A 24,574-nucleotide genomic window follows, 5' to 3' on the forward strand; every position below is an offset into this window, starting at 1 on the left:
TTCTGCGGTATCAATCTAATGATGGAGAGCGACGACGTGGACGATCTCACCGCGAACACCATCACCATGCTCTTCTTCACGCACAGCGTGGTCAAGCTCGTTTATTTCGCGGTCAGGAGTAAATTGTTCTACAGAACGCTTGGCATATGGAACAATCCGAACAGCCATCCCCTCTTCGCCGAGAGCAACGCGCGATACCATCAGATAGCCGTTAAGAAGATGAGGATACTCCTGCTGGCGGTTATAGGGACCACAGTGCTCTCCGCCATTTCTTGGACCACCATCACGTTCATTGGTGACTCTGTGAAAAAGGTCATCGATCCTGTCACTAACGAAACAACCTACGTCGAGGTGACCTGATTATTTTTCTTATTCTTTTTTTTACACAATATTTATTCATTTATTAAAATATCGAATATTGTGCATTAAATTGCGCGATAATAAAATATATTAAGTATCAATTTATTAAAATTAGAATTACTTGGATTATTTTGAGCAAGTTGTTGTAATCGATTTAATTTTCTTGAATTCTTCGATTCGTGAGTTTGATTTGAAAAATTAATAAAAAAAGATGATTATTGAAGATTATCTAAAAATTGTTTAACTTCTACAAAGTCAGAATTTATATCTGAATCAATTTTAATCGAAAGCACGTGTTTTTATTTAGATACCAAGATTGATGGTTCGTTCCTGGTACCCGTACGATCCCAGCCACGGGATGGCCCATATTTTAACATTGATATTCCAATTTTACTGGCTGATATTCTGCATGGCAGACGCGAATCTATTGGACGTGCTGTTCTGCTCGTGGCTCCTGTTCGCTTGCGAGCAGATTCAGCATTTGAAGAATATCATGAAACCTCTGATGGAATTCAGCGCCACGCTGGACACCGTCGTGCCAAACAGTGGAGAGCTCTTCAAGGTTAAGATCTGCATATTTCTATCTATAGAAAAAGAAAAAAAATCTAATAATAACGATAAATTGATATAACGAGAAAAATTTATAAAATGAAAAAAAAAAAATAATAGAAACTTGATACCAATACAAGAGAGGTGGATGATCATTAAATTTGCCTCCTTATTCAGGCTGGTAGCGCAGAGCAACCGAAGGAACAGGAGCCATTGCCACCAGTCACACCACCCCAGGGTGAAAATATGTTGGACATGGATCTTCGAGGGATATACAGCAACAGGACCGACTTCACGACCACCTTCCGGCCAACTGCTGGAATGACGTTCAACGGTGGTGTTGGGCCAAATGGGTTAACCAAGAAACAGGAAATGCTGGTACGAAGCGCCATCAAGTACTGGGTAGAGAGGCACAAGCATATCGTTAGGTGAGTACGTATTTTTATTTTTCTAATATTTGTTATTAAAATATGATTATGATGAATTATCTTTTCATAATGGAAGGAAAAATTTAGTATTTAGTTTTGAAGAATAAAATTTTTCAATGAAGAAATTCCATTGAATTATTTGAAATTAAAAATAAAATTTTTATTTTTAAAATTAAATAGATTTAATTGAATTTTAGAAAGAACACGTATATATTTAATCGAATGGAAATTATATATCACTACAAAGGAAGAAGAAAAGGAATAATAATATTCCTCTCTTGAAAAATAATTTTTACTATTTAAATTTTTTCCCACGGGATCGAGAATAAAATTTCCATATCGAAGTTAAATTACACATCAAATTGCAATTTCAAAGTTCGTCAACGTCTTGACTGCAACCCAGTTTCCCAATTTCGATTCTCATCTCGAGTTCGTTTCTCCACACGGAAATGTAATTCACGCCGACAACGAGAGAACCTTTCACATTCGTGACTCCAACAATGGGAGACTTCCATTAGGATAATAATCGCAGAGATAGGCGATCGAGAAAATTCGCGCGATTTCGTTGCGGCTTACACTTTTAAGGGGATGCCATTGTGGGAAAAAAATGGTTAATTCGATTCGAAAATATTAAAAAGTTCGAAATTTGTAACGTGACTCGAAATTTTTTATTTCTTTAAAAATGATCAAAGAATTGTTTAGAAAATGTTTTCAACGGATGAGATTATTGATATTAAAAGAATATATTAGTATTAAAAAAATATATATATATATCTTTTTCGATTTCTGAGAGAAAGTCTTTATTGTAGTTAATATCGAAAAAAGAGATTGAGAAATTTTGATTGAAATTCTGTTTGTTTAAAATCAGAGGAGAATTCTTCGAGTATTTTTACTTAGATTTTATAAAGACAATTTTTTAATTAAGAAAATAATTTGAAATTAACAAACTCTTCGCATAAATTGATGGAACTGAATTTGTTATTCGAGGAGAATGGAATAATTCTATTGATCAAAAGTTTTCGTATAAATTATCATTACTTATCAAATATCAGAAGAAAAGTAAAGAAAAATAACCATGAGAAAGGATTAAATGAATGTACATAAATTAATATGTTTTTTTAATATTTTCAATTTAAAAGTTCAAAAGTTCATAATAGAAATAATCTTTAACAATTTTTATTTGTTATACAACAGAGATATTCTAACATTTTTGTTCAAAAAGTAAAATATATATGTATATATTTATTGTAATATTTTTTTTTTTATTATTTAAGAAATAAAATTAAAAGACACAAGTAACAGTACATAAAATTTAGAAACCATTGTTGAAACAATAGTCTTTAATTTTACAGTTTTTCAGAGAAGTGTAAAATTGAATAAAAAATTATGTCAGAGATAAAAATAATGCATTTTTAAAAAACTGCACGAATTCTCGAAATTCAAAAATTTAAAAGAGTAATAAAAAAAATGCAATAAAGTTTAAAAATAAAAAGTACGAATTATAAAAAATATAAGAAAAAAAATAAATAAATATCTATTTTTCCAATTTTGGATTAGCATAATTTTACTTGCGAGTCTCAATTTTCACGTCTGCTGCACTACCAGTGAATAATTCAGAAAAGACAGAAATTTTTTCCTCCACGTTACATATACGCGAATATAAAATCAATATTCTGTTTACTCCACGTTTTCTATTACTCGAGCCAATCTTAGTTGGAAACAAACACGTTCTATCCGCGAAACATATCGTCCATGGAAATTTTGTTTAAAAAATTTATTTTTTTTCGAAATTTTTTTGACAGAATTTCCATAGAAAGATATCGAATTTGAACAAGTCTGTTTCATTTCAATCAATTTAATTTGGACTCTTATAATTAGTCGAACGTACACATAATATTTGTCATACTTTCGAAAATGTTTCGTGGAGAAATTTATTCTTCAACAATCGAATAATCTCTATCATTAACGAGTGGTAATTTTTCATATATCGATAAACTTTAATGACGAGTTGGATTCGCGATTCTACGCAAATTTATCGCACTTTTTATACAGAGTTATAATTTAACAAGCACAGTTAATAATTAGATAACTTATGAAACAGAAATGAACTTGAAATTATTAATTACTTTATTAAACGAGCTGTATTTTTGTATGCTTTTAATACATTATTCTAATTAGTAATATATATAATAAATATTCGAATATTAAATATCTTTTGTTACAATATTATAATTCATTACTGTAAAATATTTAATTTAATGATATTCTTTATTTCTTACAACTAATTTCCAATTAATATTTTCTACAATTACAATCTTCTATTTCTTCTATTTCTTAATCGTATTACCATAACCTCCAATTTACAATCGCGTAAATTTCATTTCATATTTCTTCCCAATCACATGACTTTCAAACAAATACTATTTCTAATTTAAACATAAAAAACAAAGAAATAAAAATATACAGATCTACAAGTAAAATATCCCGAAACAATACGAGAAACTGTCAAAAAGAATCACCGAAAATCCAACAGAGCGTAAATTCGCGATAAAGTTTCGCGTATTGCGAGCTAGTTACTCGCAAAAGGCGGGAACATTTGAAACGTCGAGTAGAACGAAAAGTCGCGCGTAAAGTCTTTCGGCGAGTAAATTTTCAAAGAAATGGAAGAAAGAATATACGATATAGATTGTTGAACAGCGCAGGAAAGACAGAAGGGGAGTGCGTGTGTTCCCACGGTGGTGAAGTATTTATTTCTAAGAGAACGCGATATTGACCGCAACTGGGGACGTGCAGAGCGCGTGGTGGACAATTTATTGGACAATTCATAGGTTGTACTTACTTGTTCACGTGTGCGATCGGTATACGTGTTCCGACACGTGTATGTACACGTTTTCATCGTTGTCACTGGACAGAATGCACAGAATGCAGAGCGTGTTCGAAGTTTGCCCTTCGACCGGATCCTTGCTCCGCTTTACAAAGAAAAATACACGAAAACCTGTTGCCTTATGCTTTATGGAAAGAAGCGGGTGTCGAATAATAAATATTTCAAATATTGTTAAATTATTATTAAATTTTGTTCGGTTTAAATAAAATAATGTTTGAAAGAATAAAATTTCACAAGGGAAGTAAAATATTTTCATTTTAACAATTTGAACGAAACAAAAAATAGAATATTTTGTTTTAATAATTTAAATAATGTATTTTAATCATAAATGTATTGAATTCGAATGTATTATATTCAATAATAATATTTAAAGTAATGGAAATAAATTAAAGTATTAAAGAATAAAAATCAAAATACTTTGAAATACTGTTTTAAAAATTTACTGTATCAAATAAAATATTTCATTTTTAAAATTATATACTTTATATATTTTAAAATAAATAGGATTATTTATTATTATTTAAAATATTTTATTCAGCTCTAAAAAGAACCTGTAAAATAATATGAAATTATAGATATTAATAATAATATTATTTATTAATGTATCAATATAAAATATATTTATTAATTTTTTTATTTTTTTTTATCAATGTTAATATTTTGAATTTTGCTTGAATCTTAAGTAAATACAACGTTTTGTTAAAAAGGTTGATAAAAGATTTAATGTCTGCAGACAAAATGTAAAAATACGAGATAAGAAAAGCAATAAATTGAACTATAAAGTATCATTCCTTAAAAATTCATGGATGAAGTTGTAAAACATTTATCTCGATTTGCCACGAATGGCATTCTTCTTTAGATAAATGCTTTCTATAATTGGAGAATGTTCGTATTGTATCAGTCTGATGAATTTTTTTCTTAGAAATTGATATTCGAAGTATTTGCTTCTTGGATTCCTAAAATTCTAAAACGATTGAAAAATGATAATGTTACAAAGAAATTGAAATATTTATCTTTTATTTTATTCTCGTTCTAAAAAAGGTAAAAAATAGAGGATCTCGACGAGAAATTAGAAATAAAATTTTTTCAACTCTAAAATATTTAATCCTAAATTAAATAAATAATGAATAAAGTAGCAGGAATTAAGAAGAAATAAATTATTATTTCGATACAATTTGAAAGAAAATTTTTTGCAGATAGATATCATTTAAGATTAATCCTTATATTGAAAGAAAATAAGAAATATTAGTTTTATATCTAGTTTGAAAGTTTGCAAGAGGCTTATTTATGATAATTCTCACGAGTAAGAATCATTTTATATTTTAATTTAAAGTTTGAAAGAAGTTTTGATTAAAGGGAACAAACAAAATACCATAAAAATTTATGTGTGTATAAATATAAAAAATAATCAAGATAAGAAATAATATATATATTAGAAGAAAATAATAAATTGAATAACACTCCACTCCTTAATTTTTTTCCCCCTTTAAGATACTTCCAGATATCGATTCAACTTGATTTAACGATACCCTTGTGAATTGTATTACTTAAACGTTAAAAAAGGAAGCACAGAATCACGAGGAGAAATAAAGAGGAGGCAAAAAGAAGAGAGATTGTTCAATCATGAACTCTAATCAACTGGTTAAATGCAGTCATCCAATGAACTAGGTCGAATTAAAACTTTGTTGTATCGTAGCCACAGGAGCTTAATAACAGATTGAATTTGTCCTGTTTTAACGAGAACTCTAAGCCTATGATATATTCAAACAAACAGTGAAATGCAGCACAAAATTTTTAAGTTGATTTAAAAACGATACAGAAAATTATTCCATAATTAATATTTATCTATAATACGTTTACATTACTCTGTAATTGTACTAAAGAAAACATATATACGTGAAAATAAAATATTGTTTAAAAAAATTTTAAATAAATTTTTGTAAGATAAAAAATATTAATAATTAAAAAAATTGTATTAACGTTAAAAATTAATTTTGATTGTTAAAACGTTTTATTTCGTTAGACTCGTAACTGCAATTGGAGACGCCTATGGTGTAGCTTTGCTGCTGCACATGTTGACTACCACTATTACGTTAACTTTGCTCGCTTACCAAGCAACAAAGGTAATTTTTATATACATAAAGTATCGAGATACAAAGTAACATATATCACAAAATTAGAAATTTCTATTATTCTAAATGTCAATATTAACAAAGAGAATTTAATATTTTATCTTTTAGATACACGCAGTAGATACGTACGCAGCATCAGTAGTAGGTTATTTGCTGTATTCTCTAGGACAAGTATTTATGCTTTGTATATTTGGAAATCGTCTCATTGAAGAGGTATGTATATACGATTATTTTTACAATTTTTAATCAAGTGAAAAACAATTATTTAATAGTTTAAAAATTATAATAAAATTTAAAATTGTATTCCATATATAGAGCTCGTCAGTGATGGAAGCAGCTTATTCTTGCCACTGGTATGATGGATCAGAGGAGGCCAAAACCTTTGTACAGATTGTCTGTCAGCAGTGTCAGAAGGCGATGTCGATTTCAGGGGCGAAGTTCTTCACTGTATCTTTGGATCTCTTCGCTTCGGTAAACGAAAAATCTTTCTTTCACGCATTAAATTCATGTTATATAATTATAGCTATTCAACAAATTTCAATTTTTGGATAAAACTCGGTATTTATTTAAAATATCGTTATAGAATACGATAATGTAATTACTTATTATTAATCAAGACTCCGGAATATTTAAAATTCCCTAGAATATCCCTAAAATATAAAATCCTAGATATTTTTAAGAAATTTTCAAATTCTTGATACTTTAGATTCTCATACGTTTTGATAATTACGTAATAATTACGTAAAAACTTCCTAGAAAATCTTTAAAATATAAAATCCTGGATATTCTTTCAAATCTTGTAAATATGCAACAAGAAATTTAAAACTTGATGATCTTTTTTATTTGCGATTCATAGATTAGAAATCACTGATCTAAAATATAATTGAAGAATTCAATTGAATTATAAATAATTTTCTCAATTTTTGTTTATAATGATTGATTAATAAAAATAATTAATAATTCTCTAGGTGTTGGGAGCTATGGTTACTTACTTCATGGTGTTGGTGCAACTGAAGTGAACGTTGAAGAATATTCACTTTAGGATTGAAAGTTGGAATGATAATGATCGAATGCATGATCGAAATGATCGAACAGGAGTCTCGTTCTTCATGTCTCATTATTTTAAATGTTCGATTTTTCTATGGATTCAGCTGGAAACTGTGACTAAATGACAATGTAGAATTATAAATTCTAACGATGAGTATCCTTTGTTTTTATCTATTTTTCAATAATTGAAACCTTTGCAATACATCTAGTTCTAATGGAAAATTTTGAATAATTATAAGTCGATAAATACTTATTTATACATTCTGACAATAAAAATTATTTAAACACAAAGGATACTCTAAAAATTATAGATATTAAGTGTAAAATGAAGCTGTGCTCATTAACTTTTTCTTTATCACTTTACTAAGTAATATTAGTATTTAATATAAAATATTAATTATTACAATAACATGTTATATATTAAAAAAAAGAAAATAGAAATTTTATTGTCTTATAATTTTAATTTTAAAACTAGAAAAATAATTTTTTTTTAAATTTTATTTCTGAAAAAAAATAAAAGAGTAAATAGAAAAGAGCGAAATTAGGATATATTTATATTATTATTGAAGCAAATATTTAAATAAAAAAAAATTCTAATCAAACATAGATATTTTTAAATAAAAGACTGAAAAGTACAAATGAATGAATTAATAAAAATTAGTGATAATAAAAAAAGAAAACAGATTCTGGTAACATTTAAAAAATAAAATTTTCGTGCAATCTTTATGGTAAATTCACTCATTCGCTCCATTTTCTTCTTTAATTGTGAATTATTATCTAGAAAACTCATATTACTGTTGTCAGAACTATTTTAATTCTACTTTCTGTAGAAAAGAAAATCTAAATTATTATAAAAATACTTTTTTATAATAATCGCAATACAAATTTTAATACCAAATTAATCTCTTTCTTCTTCGCACATATTGAATTATTTTATCTCTAAAAATAACGTAATCAACAATATTAAATTAATCACATCTCAATAGGTATTTATTAAATTCTCCTAGGTCAATGGATTAATAATTACCCATAATCTATGTTTTATCGATGAAAAGCGAAGCTTATTAATCGAATAAGCAAGATCAATGATAATACGATGAATCGAAGCGTAAAATAATGATTCGTTCAGCTGATGTGAGTAAAAGTTTAATCATCTCAAAAATCAATATATTCTAAAGTGAGTTTTTTTTCTTACATTTTTGATTATTTCGTATATCTTTTAATAATTTTACCTCTTTTTCTTAGAAAGGAAAGTTAGAATTAGAAAAGGTTAGAAATTTATAATCTAATATTTTCAAAAAATTAATTTTTAGCACCGAAGAAATAAAAGGGAAATAAGAATATAAAGAACAAGTATTTTTTACGAATATTAGTAGCTTTAAGTTGGAAATTAAAAAATAATATTTGTAATATGTGTAATAAGTTTTAAAGTGAGGTTAGGTTTAGTATAAGCTGCACTCAATGCAAAAAAAAATCGAATGGGGAAATATTACGCTGAAAAATAATCTTGTAATATGCTGTGATGCAATTGCTGAAAGGATAAAGATGCAAGAAGCGATAATTATTTAATAAATTATCATATTACAAAATATTCTGAATCATCGAATGATAATTAAAACTTGCGTCTTGATTTTTTGAAGTAATTTTAATAGAAATGATAAAATAATTTTATTGACATGTAAATATTTGTACACTATTATTTTTTATTTTAACGATATTACTTCTTCGAATTTATTATATTTATAATTCGAAATCTCTTTTTTACTTCAATTTTTCGAATTTAATATCTCAATGCTTTATCATATTGTTCGTTTAATTTATGGAACGATTCTTGCAAATTTTTTTTCTTTTATTCCTTTCGTATATCAATTTCTGTTAATTACAAATTTATAGAAAATTTCAACGAAATCGTAAAATTGTTCGTCTCGTTTCTTTGTATCATAGAATTTAAGGTTTCATCTACTTGTGCACGGCATCTCCTCTCCGCCATTAATTAATAAATATATACAAATTTTCTAGCACAAATATTTCATATTTCACGAGAAACAAATGAAACATAATTTTTTTCTAAGCATAGTCTACGAGAATGTAATAATTTTATTACAATTTTAATAATGATATGTTATAAATAAATAAATATTATTGTACAATTTTAACATAATTTTTGTGCTAGTCGTAAATATATGGAATAATTTATTTCCACGTGTAATTTTAAGCAATAAAAAAAACAATGTTATCGAAATGCGTTTAATTTAACATGAACGTTAATAGATACTATAATCATATTGTGAATCGAATCAGTCAGTATTATAAATGATTTCTCTCTATGTAAAGCTACAATATATTTGTCTTATAAAATGTTCCAAGATCGTTCGTTCTTTTCTTGCAAAATACTTTTATATTACCAACAAATTATACATTCATATATTCATAAAAAGTTTAATTTTATAATTTATAAAACGTCAAAAGAAAATTTTCAACTTTTTGAAATTTTTTTAACAAAATCCTTCTTTATTTCTCTTTTCCAAAACTTTAAAAATTTCATCCGCAAATATATTCTAAAAAATTCCAATTTTTATTTCATTTTCCCCTAACTTCCAAAATCTTTTCCTCTCGATCCATCTATTTAATTTCCTTCTCTCCAAATATATTTTTCTTCGAAATCTCGAATTCTTCACAAATCCATCACATCCCCATACCAAACCAATCCTCCATCGACCATCCATCTAAAAATCTCAATCCCTCGTCTTTAAAACCTTCACCCCAACCTCCTCCATAAAACATACCCACTGTTTTCGCCTCGATGTCGAATCTCCTTTCGAAAATCAACGGAACCGTATTTATTCCCACTCGACTTTCTCGCCACGTTCACGAACACGATTCGTCTCTGTCCTCTGCGAGGTAATGAACTTACAGTGAATATGATTTGGGAAAAGGTACGTAAGGTAATCCTTCGCAAGGAAACAGTCGCTTTAAAAACCAAATTTTCTCGAATTTCGCAATCCGGATCTCGAATCCGGACAATCAGGCCAAAGGTGTGTCTATATAACGATGGTTAATCGAGATGAACTACAACCACGGATGCAACGGAATTAATCCCTGGAGAATTCTATCCTTTAGAGGCGGCCAGCGTGAATTTTACCTGCAATGGAATTTTCAATGGAAATATACGATGTAAAGTGTTAAAATTTACGGATATAACAGTGATTATTGTGAAATTTATCTGCTTTTTTTATCGAGCGAAAATTTGGTACTATCGTAGAAATGAATTATTGGCTTCTATTTTTTTTATCCTATAACTGATAGAAATGGAGATAACATATATAGCTTGAATGAAATTTTTCACAGAGATAGTTTTTTTTAAAGAGAAAGGATTAATGTTTAATGTTCATCCAGTTAATGTTTAAAAATAATCTTAATGAAGGAATGTAATATATAAAATATATAAAAATAAATATATGGAGAATTCATTAAAAAGCTTGTGAATGAATGAATGAATTCATAAAGATATATTTTTAATTATTCAAAATATCTATGTATTTATATATTTTTACATCTAGGTATTTTTTTATATATATTTGTGAAAAATGAACGTATAAAACAATTTTGAAAAACGCATCCATTTCTTATACACCATGTCGATAACAATTGATGTAAAGTTTAGATAACTAAGAAGTAAATTCTGAATTTAGTCTGTTATTGGATGATAAATGATCCTTTCTTATAGTCCAATAATATATTTTACAAAGACATATTTAACAATAATTTATAAAATAAATTATTCACTGATAATTTCTAAAACATATAAAAATTTAAATATAAAACAATTATATAAATTATATAAATTATATAAATTATATAAATATAAAACAATTATAAATATTTATAATTATTCTATAAAATTTGTTTTATTAATTAAACTATTATTTTTACTTTTAATCGAATAAAAATTTTTATTACATATGTAAATATTTAGAATTATACAATTTTGCAAATGTTAAAAATTATGTAATATATTTATATTATACAATTCATTGATTTTAAATAAAAGATAAAAAGATTTTGCACTTAAAAGATTAGGAATAAGAAAATTTATCTTGGAGAAACTTGGATATTAAAAATAGAAGAAACAGGTGAATCGATACGACTTTATTGTTTAACATAAATCCTTACGTGATTGTTTAATGCGCATGCTCATTCGGAGTGTGGCTTTACCGGAAAGCAGTTTCGATCGGCTGGGCCTCGTCGTATGATAAATAGGTCTTCCTGTTCTACAGCATCCTTCTTTTCCTTAAACATAAGATATATATAAATAGCAGCTATCCAGTTTGGAGATATCACAGGAAACGGAATTAAACTTGAGATGAACTTTGGAAGTGTTATTCTAGAAGAATCATTAAAGATAAAAATCAAGTTTTCATTTTTCTAAAATCTTTAAACTCCTAAAATCTCAAACTTAATGTATTTAATATATTTAAATTTAACATGTTAAATAAATTTTTATAAATTTTTTATCTTCTATTTTTTATTTTAATTTTTAATATATTTTAATTTATTTTTTTTTATTTTTATACATTTTAATTTTGTAGAAAATTCCATATATATATTTTAACATATAACTGTTTAGCACGTTATATAGCTATTACATAGTAAAGTTTACATTAAATCACAGTATTCACAAATACCACTTATAGTTACGACAAAATTAAATGCAAATGGCGGAGAATTAAGAACGTAGTTCAGAACTTTTACGACAATAAATTCATTCTCGTGGAAAGATATAGCTGCAAGAATATAGTAGACTGTAGTGTCTTCCGAATCATTAAGATTCAACCCAAGAGAATACGAGTATGGAAACATAAAAGGTTATGAGCAACAACTTCGCTTATTTCAATAAATAAAATGCACATTTTACTTCAAATAAAGCAGCTACATATTCATCCAAAACATTTATTTAAAATTTATAATATTAATTAAAATTTTAAATAAAATATAAATTCTTCTATAAGTTTAATAAAATCCTATTGATATATTCTTCAATGATAAAATACATATTCCACTCTTAATCTTTAGAAAATCACAAATAAAATTACGAAAAAAGAGAATATTATTAGAGAAATATTATCACAAGCAAGCAAAATCTCAGGAGTCAATGTGACGGAAAGAAATTGGCGCGAAGTCCAATTGACGCATGCGCAGAATCAGAGTGACTCCGTCGGTAGTTTCGATCGTCCAGGGGTCGACATCGTCGTCCACCAAACAGCTTATCCTCGTGCTCTCGTGGTGCAGCTGGTGCTTCTCCGTTTTCCAACTCGTTCTTTCGTTTTGTGATAGAACGAGTTCTATTTTCCGCGCGATCGCGACTCATAATAATCTAGTCGATCAAGAACGAAACGTGATTCACGATAATTCCATCGCGATAACGCGAAACAACGAGTTAAAATACATCTGCGTTTCGCACGAGACACGTCTACAGATGAAAACGCACGAGATGCCCCCCAGACCAGTGGACTCGCTCGACTCGCACTCTATCGACACGATTCAACGTGATAACTTATGCAGATTATTACCGACGATCTCGTAATCGAGGCAACCACGCGACTACAAACGACATTATCGTCGCGTGTCCACAATATTTTTTCGAAAAATCGGTCGATCGGTTTTGTTCAATATCAGTAAATCAATTTAATGAAAATCACAGTGTATAAGCGGTGGAAGAATTTCTTAATCGATTACGGAAAAAATTACGGTGCGTGTTCAAGTGATCGTGCAAGTCATTGCAAGAAATAGGTTAATAGTGTGCCGCGCGAGCGAAAGCGCATTTGAAGATTGAGCAAAACAGGTGGATCGTTTCATCGAATGAAAAGTGATCATTTGAATACGAGAAAGATCGATAAAAGATAATTTGGCAATGATGATGGATAAGATTCGTCAAATTCGTGCCGCGTATTATCGTGAGGCATTACATAACCGCTACACAACAATGAAAAATTATTTCGGGCAGTATATCGGCAAAGGGTCGATAAAAATGAGAGCCACGAATGCGGTTTCTTAAATAGCGCAATAGTTGAATCTCTCTGTGCCTGACAATAAATCAATGGTTTGCTAGGTATGCAATTAGATTAATTAAATTGTGGATATATATATATATAGTATTTTCAATTTGTTTCTGAAATAAATAGCTGAAATAAATAAATGAATATTTATGCTACTAACACGATAAAAGTAACTAGATGAAATATAGTATAAAATTTAAATTACATTACGATTAATACGAAGTTAAATAACGAAGTTAATTGAAATCGATGTAAAACGATACACCGTTTTGTTAAATAAGTGAGATCGAAGTAGTAGAATATATTTTCTATCAGTGATAGTATTTATTTTAAAGTGATATATCGTGAAACATTGATTTGCTCAACTACTTTTACACGAGGCAATTAGTAAGAAGTTTCTTGTGGAACACCGATAATCATAGGGACAAAAACTGCGAGCGGCAGGAGGAGGCGAAGCCTCCCGCCGCAAAAACAATGTCGTAAGTATTGTCACATTATACTTAAAAATTAATAATTAATTTACGATAAATTTTTCCATATATTATTATACACGTAATAGTATAATTAAAATATAAAATTTTATTATATTAAATTTTATTATATTAAAACCATAGAATTGAAATTAAGAAATAGTGATTTATTGAAGAAACAATTTAGTTTATTTTTAAAATATTATAATTTAAAATAATCGCTTTAATATTTAATTCCATTTTGAAATGTTTATTTTTATTTTTTGAAATATAAAGATACTCCATAATTGAATAATTTAAATAGAAAAAAATAAGATAAATTTAATAACACTTTATAATCCATTGTTTTTGTTAATAACTTTTCAATCATGCAAATAATTAATTCAGCATTTCAAGATTAAAAATTTTTCAACAGGATTAAGTTAACAATTTTTTATCACTTTTCATAACTTAATCACTGATTGTAAGTTTCATAAAATTGATCTTTATAGAGAATTTTGAAGAGTACGAAATTCAATAGCAAACGATTTCAAAATTGTACGATCGTACGGAACCAATCTACTACAATAAAAATGATGTTAGATATATTGAACATAAAAGGAATCGTTCTAAAGATGTGAAAATTGATATCGAATGTATCGGATAGATGATATAGAATTTAATATAGAATTTACTGACCGATTCATAAAAATTCTATTATAGTTATATTATAGTTATTATATATTAGTCTATTATCTATATAATTGAATTATGATTATATCATCTTAATATGTATCTAAATCTAATATATTTTAAGATCATTATGAGATCCTAATACTTAGTTGAACATAAGGATACTTGAACATTAATAAATTAAATAATTCTCCAATTTATCTAAGAATTCTGATTCTGTCCAAAAGATCTGATCACACAACTATGCTCGGAATGACGAAATGCATACTGGAGTACCACAGGACTTTGGAATTTACTACAGACTATTTCAAATTACATTCATAAGTTGAGAAACTAACCACAACATACCTTGAGGTTATGCAACACTAACAAATATGATCTTTAAATCTTGAAATTCAATTTGGATCATCTTTGATCCTTGATTATTGAAAAGATTTTGAAATCATAGAAAACGTTCTAAAAAGATGTTAGAAGATCTTTTGGATTAACATTTTAATCCTAATTGTTGAATGTTATTTTAATCCTAATTTTCCCAAACTTAGAATCATGAAATTCATTTGAATTTTAAAAACTTTTTAATACTCGCATAATACTAATTCGTACTCTTCAAATACAATTAATGAACAGATTATATGTTTGTGAACACTTTTGTTTAGAATCTTCAATTGAAATATTCTTTTTAATATCATGTAGTTAACAAAGTTAGAATAATTAATTTCTTAGAACTTAAAACTAATCCAGATGAGAATTATGATCTTGGGGTAAAGAAAAATAAACTACAAAATTTGATGCACAAGAACATAACTATGGAATCAAAGTGAAAAGTCTTTTAAACGTATTTTAAATTTTAAAAATTTTTATTTCATAAAATTTTATTTAAATATTTAGTTTCAATATCGAAGAATTATAATATTTCATATTCTTTTGAATATCAAAAGCTAATATTATATCATTGATAGAATTAGAATAGTTGATCTTCTAGAATTTAAAATTAATTTAAATGGATTCATAGTTTCAAATTGCTGATGCTCAAATTGCAAAATTTGAAAATACAACGAAATGGATATCATGGCTTTAAAATTGAAATGGAGGATCGTTTAGATTTCAAAACAATTTATAAAATTGCCTTTATGGTCCCTTATGGTCCCTTAGACCTTACATTAGGATAATCCGAAAAAGATCTGGAATTAGGAAGATCTTTTAGATCTTAAGATAGTCTGAAACGCGTTTCATGTTCTTCCATGCTCCTGGATCTTATATTAGATCTTAATTCGAAAAAGGTCCTGCTATTCCACGAGGATTATTATTCTGTTAAAATACAAGATATCTTTCGTCTTAGATTAATGTGATGGAACTTTTATATATAAAATCTTTTCAATTAAATTATTTTAAAAATATATTTCTAATTTTGTTATTTTATTATTTTTGTAATTTTTTTTTTTTCTAAATTTTACTAATTGCTGAATATATAAATGTAAAATGATTTAAAAATTAAATTTATTTTTGTGAATTAAATACAAATATATTCAACATTATAAATAAATATAGATATACAAAAAGAAATATTAATTCAATTGTATGTGTTAAATAAAAAAAATAGTACATACATAATAAATTAAGACAATAGCAAAATCTCAGAGAAGTATAAATTAAAATCAAATTTTTGATTTTTTTCAAATTGACCACTATTTTATTTATTTATTTATTTATTTTTTAGTTATCTTTAAATAAATTTTAGGAATTCTATTTAATAATTTTTTTTTATTTAAAATATTTGTCATTAAATATATTATAAATAATAATTTTTATAATACTTTCAAAGATCTTTTATTTCAAGCAAAAATATAATCACTTTTAAACTTTTGAACAATAATATATATGAATCCATAAATATATTCCGTGTATTATATTGCTTTTTACTGCAAAAATAATCATATCGAAAAAGTTTCGAAGTTTAAAATTATTTCTTGGAAAAGTGTCCCGAATCCGAGTTCTTTTCCATCGAATGTTTTAATGTATGCGTCGACTCTTATTGATCCAAATATAAAAGTATCAAGCTCTAAATGTCTTCTATTACATCGAATTGTAATATATTTTTTTTAAATTCTCTTGAATAAAATATGTATATCGAATTTTATAAAACTATAGTCTTCAACTTCATCTTAAATTATAATTTATGAAAATATTAATATAAAGAGATTCCAAGTTTATACTACAGAAATATTATAATTGAAGACCTTTACTATTTTCAATCTTCACTGGCTTAAATTTGATTTTATTATCTTTACACGTTTTCAAATAGATTATTATAATACCATGTAGTTTTAGTTTTTTTTTTTAAGTCTCATGCGCAGATTGTTTGTTTTTTAATTTTTAATGTAAAAAAGTTTAAATTATTATATTTTTTTATTATTACATTTTATTGTTTTTAATTCCTCTTTTAAATATTTATAATTATTATAAAAAAAATTATATAATTATATAATTTTATGAAGTTTTTCTTCTAATAATTTGTAATTATAACTTGTAATGTAATAATTTATTTTTTTTCATAATGATTCCAATTTTAATTAAGATCAAAGATTCATAATTTATTTCATTATCAATAATATTCGAAATTAATGTAATTAATGTAAAATTAAACCTGAGATATAACGAAACATCTAAAGCAACAGAATAATTAATGCAAGGTAATTAGTTTAAATTAGTTAATTACACATATACGTTTAATCTAACTATTTAATTACAATTAAATTTCGTTAATGCAACATTTATCTTATTGAGTTCAATGAAATTTTTTGATTCATCTTTCACAGATTAAAATTACAATTACAATTTAACATTTCACTAATGAATATGAATTTTCTCGATTATTTCTATTAAAATTGATTTTTAACTCTTAATACAAAAATTCTTAAATAACTTTTAAGATAATAATAATTAATCCTATATTAAATAATTAATCCTAATTTAATATTTAATAACAAATTTAAAAATTTTCTCTTGAAATATACCTTATTATTTTTAGAATAAATTTTATTTAAAGCATTATTGGAAAAAATTGTGAATAAAAATAACGCTCTAAAAAATGTTAAAAATAATATAAAAATTTAGTTACTTGCGAAAAAAGCATGGAAGAGGATCGAGATTTCAATGGAATTTTATTCTACTTTACTTATAGACTTATATATGTATGTGTGTATATATACATATATATATGTAAATACGATATGCTGCACGTCAAAAAGCCTGCAACTCTGAAAGCAATCCTTTAAAACTTTAGAAAAATGTAGAAACTAGAAATGACTTTATATATGCATGGTAAAGCGATATAAAATTATATTATTTTTTTGAAAAGGCATAAAAATCAAAATAAAATCAACGAATATGAAATATGAAAATAATTAATCTTATAGAATATTTTTTTAAATTTTATTTCAATATCATTTATTATTTATTATAGTATCTTTCAATCATGAATTCAATTTTCTGCAAACTTCAATTTAATTGCAAACTTTACAAAAAAAAAAAAAAAAAAAAACAATTTATTAATCGTTTTTTTAATTTTTTTTTAATATCATTTTTTATTTTTTTTAATTTCTTTCAAAAATTAATTCAAATTTCTCCAAAATTCAAATTTAATGCAAAAATTAAAAAAAAAAAAAAAAAAAATACAATTCTTTAATCGTACTTTTCATAATTTTTTTACCATAATTTCAATATTCGATTTTCTAACTTTTAAAAAAATTTTATGTAAAAATTATAAAAAAAATTTTCTATTTTTCGATGACAATAATCATAAAATGATTAAAATCCTTAAACACCGATATTCTTTATAAAAAATATAGAATCGTCTAACAATCTGTCAATCTTTCAAACCTAACCTCAATTTTGCAATTGCAAATTTCATATATAAAAATTAAAAGAATTTTTATTTCTAAACTTTCCAATTACAAAATCTTGAAACACTTTATTTTCCATCTACAAATTTTATATAAGAAATAAAAAAAAAATATACAACTACTAAATATACAAATACTAAAAACTACCTTTATAAAGAACTCTTATTCCTTAATAATTCTACAATCTCACATCCAATTTTTCAATTATAAATTCCTCAAAAAAAAAAAAAATAAATAAATAAATAAATTAAAAAAAGGGAAAAAGAAAAAATTCACCTTTTTGATTTTTTCGTTATAAAATAATCGTCTGGACGCGGCGTCTGGACGAATTGAAAGGCTGCGTATAGCACACGCGTCAATCAGCATCGGTGATCGCTCCTTGGCCGTAAGCTCGAGAGAGCAGCGATGCCAGTCGGGCTACGAGCTTCGACCGCGAAGCTCGCCCCTCCTCACAGGTACGATAGTCTGTGTTCATGCCTCGACCCGTGGTAATCGCGCGTTCACCTCGATGGACCGCGGGAGAAAAGAGAACGACCTGCACTCTAAGCCGACTTTATATGGCAACAAACGCCTTCTTGGTAATCTGTTTTCTGAAAAAAAAAAAAAGATAAATAAAGGATAATCTGTGAATTTTATTGCAATTTTTGTTATACTTGATCTTTATTGAATGCTTGTAGGTTATATTAATCGCATAGTATAAATATATCATGGAATAGATTTCATTAAATGATTGAGATTTTGAATATTTTGAAAAATAGTTTCAATTTGTTTTATAAATTAATTATAAGAATATAATTATTGTGTGATGATATTTATTTTTGTTTCTGTTTTTGTTTTTGTTTTTTTCTTTTTGTTAGAATTATTTTTTAGGTTAAGTTTTACCGAATAATGATAATCGAAGAAATGGTTTTCATTTAAATTTTGAATTGCTAGCAAGCAAAATTGTTCCATTGTGATATTTAAAAATTAAATTTTGTTCAATAAACAATGATAATAGTGATACTTTGTAATTTTTTTTAAATGTTTTCATTTTTCAATCGATTTTTAATACTTTTATTTTATGTTGTTATTATTTCTCAATTAAGGATAATTTTCACCAAGTTGATTGAAATTATTTACATTTCAACTACAAGTTCAATATTTTTTATTTTATTAAAATTTCATTATTATTGAAAATATTCATTAATGTTTTCTTCAGTAAATTTGATTTATTAATTTATCATTAAAATATTTGATTTAAGTTAATTTATTATTAAATATTTGTTTTGAAATGAAATTTAATTGGTTACAGTTAGCGAAATTTATATATTTATTCAGATAAATAAAATACTAGATTTAATCGCACATTGAAAATTTTCAAGTCAGTATTTTCAAATGTAAACATCAAGTTGTGTGAAACACGAATCTCTCCCTCGTTGATAATGAAGTAAAATGGAGGGAAAGCACATGGCGTACGAAATTTATTTAAAATTCAATTTTCCTGGAAAATTTCATATATGAAACGCGAACGTGCCCAAGAAGTGTGCAAATAACTTAGCGGTTTCGAAAATATAGAAGTTCGACGTGGAAAATTATATTACTTGTATTCAGATCAGCTATTTCTCCGATAAATATTATTTTTATTTATACATGACGATTAAATTTGCTTGTTCGATGAATTAATAATAATGATAAAAAAAAAAAGAAAACAAAAAGAAAGAAAAAAGATAAAAGTAAAAATACCGATTTTAATCAAATAAATTTATATACGAGCGAATTAATGGAATTAATAAATATATTTATGATATTAAAATATGCTATGAAGCTTGATTAAAAACTTTTGTTGAATAATTGAAAAAATTAATTTTATTCTCTTCTGTTTTATTCTTTGAAAATTATTAAAAATTATTATTCTGATTGGATATTATATAATCGTGGATTTATTAATATTTTTTTTCTTTTCGAAACATTTTAAATTTGATTAAAAGTTTGAAAATAATAAAGAATTATAAATAAAAAATTATGTATTAACATTACATAACTTTTTATTAAAATTGATGGATCTGAGTTCAGAAAAATTCCAGTCTCGAAAAAATTATAATTTTATCGAGAAAATTCAACTAATTATGATTAATTACTATTTTAAACGAGCAAATATTTATAAATTATCTAATATTTTTGCATTTATCAAATTATTATTTATTATATTAAAATACTTTTAAAATCATCAAGGATATCATAAAATTCATAACCTAAAAAATTTCATTTATATTTTTTAAAAAATAAGTTCACCAAGAATAGATTTTTCCATGAATAAACGAGAATTTTCTTTATTCCTTACGATTTATTGAATTTTTCATTATAAACGTAGTTAAATATAAAAAATGCATAAACTGCATCAGTTCAAAACAAATGCAATAATCGAAATAAAATTCCATTCGTTAATCATTAAATAAAAAAAAATCGATATAAAAGTTGATAATAAAAAAAAAATGAATAAGAAAAAATTTAATCGAACTCTTTTGTGGCAAAGAAACGAGTTTTGTGTAGACATCTAAACGAAATGAGTTTGAAAGGAAATTATCCGTATCGTGCTCGAAGTTTAAACTTGAATAAAAATAAATTTAAATAATAATCTCTCATAAAAAAAATCGCTTTAGCGAATGGAAAAAACATACTTACTCGTTTAAATAATCGATTATCGTTCAATTGGCTATCGTTGTTTAATCAAAAGTCGTGAATATTTCTCATGAGGATAAAGTAAACGTCGATTATCCGCCATTTCAAACGAAAAATTAAACGTTCTGAATTGAGATGTGAAAGCAATATCGAGAAATATATATATAATTGTATATGTTGCGTGCAACGACATCTATATGTGATAAATGAAGAGGAATCTATGTGAATGCAATTATTTGAAAATCGTTGTAATGGCGGTAAATTTGATTTTTAAAATATTGCATTAATAGTTATTGTATTTTTTTTTAATAAAAAAGAAAAGAATATTTAAATTATTTAACTTATATAAATATAATTTTCAATATATATTTTCTCAAATTATAATAATTGTAAAATAATATTAAAGATAAGTTTAGAAAAATTTAATTCATGTTATATATATTTATTTACACAATTTATGTTTTATTTAGAATACTTTCTATAAAGTAGAGGGTGGTGTATATCAGTTTTCAAGGCAATCAATCTCAAATTTCTGGAGGCTTTAAATTGATATCTAAATTTAGATCACCGAAATCGCTTAGAAAAGCAATATCAAATTCAAGAGAAAATAGTAACTAGTAAAAACTGTCTAATTTTCAATAATCAAAAATTATATCAAGAATTATATCAATAGTAATGAATAATACTTAATTTTTATATTTTGTAATATAACATATGAATAGAATTTTAAAACAATTATAACAAGGATTGAACTATGTTAAAAAATGATGTTAAAAAAATTTCCTTTAAGTTAGCTTAGGTTAGGTTATTTACATTATACATATAAAATAAATTATAAAAAAAAAAGAAGATAAAATTATTTTTGTAACATTTATAGTTCTTGTTAAAAATTTAGATAACTATTAATTGCTTAAAAAATTTATGGAATAAAGATATCCTGAACATCTTTGTTTCCTTTAAAATGAAACTTATTCCTACCAAGAAACTTTCGTAACGATAATAGAATTCCATCGCTCCGCTTATACAGATTATCATGGAACAGTGGATAATGCTTCGAGAGCAGCAAAAATATAATTATTTTTGACATCAACGTGTTCCCGGAACTAGTATTGGTTAGAAATCTTTCGAAACTTTAAAAGCTGTCTTAAATCGTTCTGTCATTTTTTCTTTAACAAAAATAATAATAATAATAATAATAATAATAATAATAATAACAATAATTAAAAATTGTCGCAGAAATTTATTCTCATTTCATATTTAAAAATTTAATTTCTCGAACGTTAAATTTCATCACCAGGGAATTATTATATGTTTTCATAGAGATTTATTATTTCCATTTTTTTTTTATATTCGTTAAATCATATTTTTTAATTTTAATATTCCCCTCGAGTTAAAAAAAATCGAAATTTCATTTTTAGAGAAAAACTTTTTTGTTACTCAAAAAAAAGTAGAATGAATTTTTTTCACTTTCAGATATTAGGTAAAAATAATGTAAATGGATAAAATCACCATATAATTTAATGAAAAATCTTGAATATTATAATAAGTGACCGACAAGATGAATTTACTATTCTGATCACTGATTTTAACATTCAAAAGGAGGAAAAAGGGGGAGAAAAATCTTTGTACGTCACACGTAAAAATATTCGTCTCATTCATGAATAATAAATTTCAACGGAAAAGTTCCAAGGTGGATGAAAAATAATCCAGAGTCGATTTCGATATCAGTGGAAAAATATCTAGCTTTTTATATTCACTTTTATCGAATTATCATACATCCCTCTCGTCGTCGAATTTTTATAACTTCATGAAATTATTGATATATTGTAACATTAGAATGATAACTAGATTCGACAATTTTATTTTATTTTATTGCAAATTTCAATTTATCGCGATATTTTATTGTAAATAATGATAAATATGAGAAAATTTATTTTTATAACGATAAATGTCAGAATTAAATTTTAGAATTAATATATGTAAAGGAGATAGAAAATATTGTGAACCAATCATGTTTGAAGCTAATTATGAATTATAAATTACATATATCCATATTCATTTGCTTATTAATGAATTGCAATATTGTACTTTGTCAGTACATTATTTTATTAGTAAATAATTTACTTGTAATTATTCTGCTCAATTATAGAGAAAAGCAAATATCTACATAATATAATTAATCGATATATAATATAATTTGAAGAAACAATTAAAAATTCATTTTGTCAATTTTTTTTATAATTACTTTATAACATATTTCTCCATAACTTGTTATTAAATTTTCAGGAAAATTTATCCAAAGAATTGATAATAAAAATCTTACAATCTACTTATCGAAAGATATAAAACAACTTTAAATATAATTTCTCGTAAAGGATAATTTTATAAACAAAATTTCTATCTCGTATGTTAGATTTCGAAGATACATATTGTACAAATGGTTCGTAGAACTCGATCTGGATTACTTGGAAAGGAGAGGAGGCGAGACAATAACTTGTGAAAACGCCGAAAGCGGATCGAAAGAGGAGGAAAGCCCCGCAGACACTCTGGATCGTGTCAAAGTTGTGTTTCTCGGTGCACCCAGGGTGGGAAAGTCCAGCATAATTAGGGTGAGCGCTAATTTCGTTTAATCAAATCAAAACACATCGATATTGAACATTTCGAATTATATCGCGTATCTGAAATATTTCATATATTAACATAAAATTAATCATCTTAATTTTGAAAGCAATTCCGTTTCGAATCTCTAATTATAATTTCACATCAATCGAAATTTTATCTTAAATTTAATTTTGTTATATTTTTATTACATTTTATTATAAATAAAAATAACAATTTGTCAATAAAAATTATTCATTAGAATTTTAAGTTATCTGAGAAATGCTGGGACTTCTTGACACATATGTGTATATATATACATAAAACAATTCATTCAAATCTTCATATTAGAATTTTACATTTAAAGGATACATGCACATATACACGTGTAATTTCTTCATTCGTTTCATTCCTCAAACACACCTTCTCAATTAAAGCGTAATTTCCTTGAATACACGTCAAACGTTTGCCAGTTCAAACTTTCGGTTTGACAAGAAATCGTCAAAATGCACCTCGTCGTTGGATTACCATTCGTAGCCTTTGCCTCGACAAGGTTGGAATAAATGAAGTACATGTATATCTCGAGATCTACAGAGAAGGAGTAACGTAGCGTAAGTTAATAAGCAAGCACGCAACACGACTATTGTGTAATTAAACGAGGCGAATACTGCACATCCGTAAGATATTTATTGTGCCATCCCACTTAACAAACCTAACCTCTCCTCGCTAATGAAAATATTAGCTGGTATTCGCTCAGCTACCTGTAATTTTCTGTAGCTGATTCTGACACTCTTTTTTTTCTTTTTTTTTTTTTTTTT

The 24,574-nt window shown here is 25.7% G+C and overlaps 2 protein-coding genes and 2 long non-coding RNA genes across 5 annotated transcripts in view; 2 read left to right on the forward strand and 2 right to left on the reverse strand.

Annotated features, from left to right (window-relative positions):
• The window catches only part of LOC102673890 (odorant receptor coreceptor), a 17,775-nt gene extending 9,955 nt beyond the window's left edge, over positions 1–7,820 (forward strand). The window contains exons 4-10 of the mRNA XM_006610487.2: positions 1–351; positions 668–922; positions 1,087–1,337; positions 6,245–6,344; positions 6,462–6,566; positions 6,669–6,824; positions 7,322–7,820. The exon at positions 1–351 is cut by the window's left edge and continues 9 nt beyond it. Of these exons, the coding sequence (XP_006610550.1) occupies positions 1–351; positions 668–922; positions 1,087–1,337; positions 6,245–6,344; positions 6,462–6,566; positions 6,669–6,824; positions 7,322–7,372 (1,269 nt within the window). The 3' untranslated portion in view covers positions 7,373–7,820. The remainder of the gene's footprint in view (positions 352–667; positions 923–1,086; positions 1,338–6,244; positions 6,345–6,461; positions 6,567–6,668; positions 6,825–7,321) is intronic.
• A 2,547-nt stretch (positions 7,821–10,367) lies between these two features.
• LOC102673712 lies at positions 10,368–18,892 on the reverse strand. The gene is made up of 3 exons (XR_421003.2): positions 18,777–18,892; positions 11,574–11,690; positions 10,368–10,542 (listed from the first exon to the last, which is right to left on the reverse strand). It is a non-coding gene; the product is annotated as an uncharacterized LOC102673712 (long non-coding RNA).
• Positions 18,893–18,938: 46 nt separating this feature from the next.
• LOC102673444 (ras-like protein family member 10B) overlaps positions 18,939–24,574 on the forward strand; it is a 10,683-nt gene continuing 5,047 nt past the window's right edge. Inside the window, exons 1-2 of one of the 2 annotated variants that reach the window (XM_006610486.2) lie at positions 18,939–19,078; positions 23,607–23,767. In XM_006610486.2, the coding sequence (XP_006610549.1) occupies positions 19,009–19,078; positions 23,607–23,767 (231 nt within the window). In that variant the 5' untranslated portion in view covers positions 18,939–19,008. The remainder of the gene's footprint in view (positions 19,079–23,606; positions 23,768–24,574) is intronic. The other variant, XM_006610485.2, reaches the window with a different exon arrangement.
• Positions 23,519–24,568, reverse strand: LOC116184877. The gene is made up of 2 exons (XR_004149530.1): positions 24,180–24,568; positions 23,519–23,836 (listed from the first exon to the last, which is right to left on the reverse strand). It is a non-coding gene; the product is annotated as an uncharacterized LOC116184877 (long non-coding RNA).

The sequence above is a fragment of the Apis dorsata genome, unplaced genomic scaffold, assembly GCF_000469605.1.
Source record: "Apis dorsata unplaced genomic scaffold, Apis dorsata 1.3 scaffold_74, whole genome shotgun sequence".
Taxonomy (NCBI): Eukaryota; Metazoa; Arthropoda; class Insecta; order Hymenoptera; family Apidae; genus Apis; species Apis dorsata.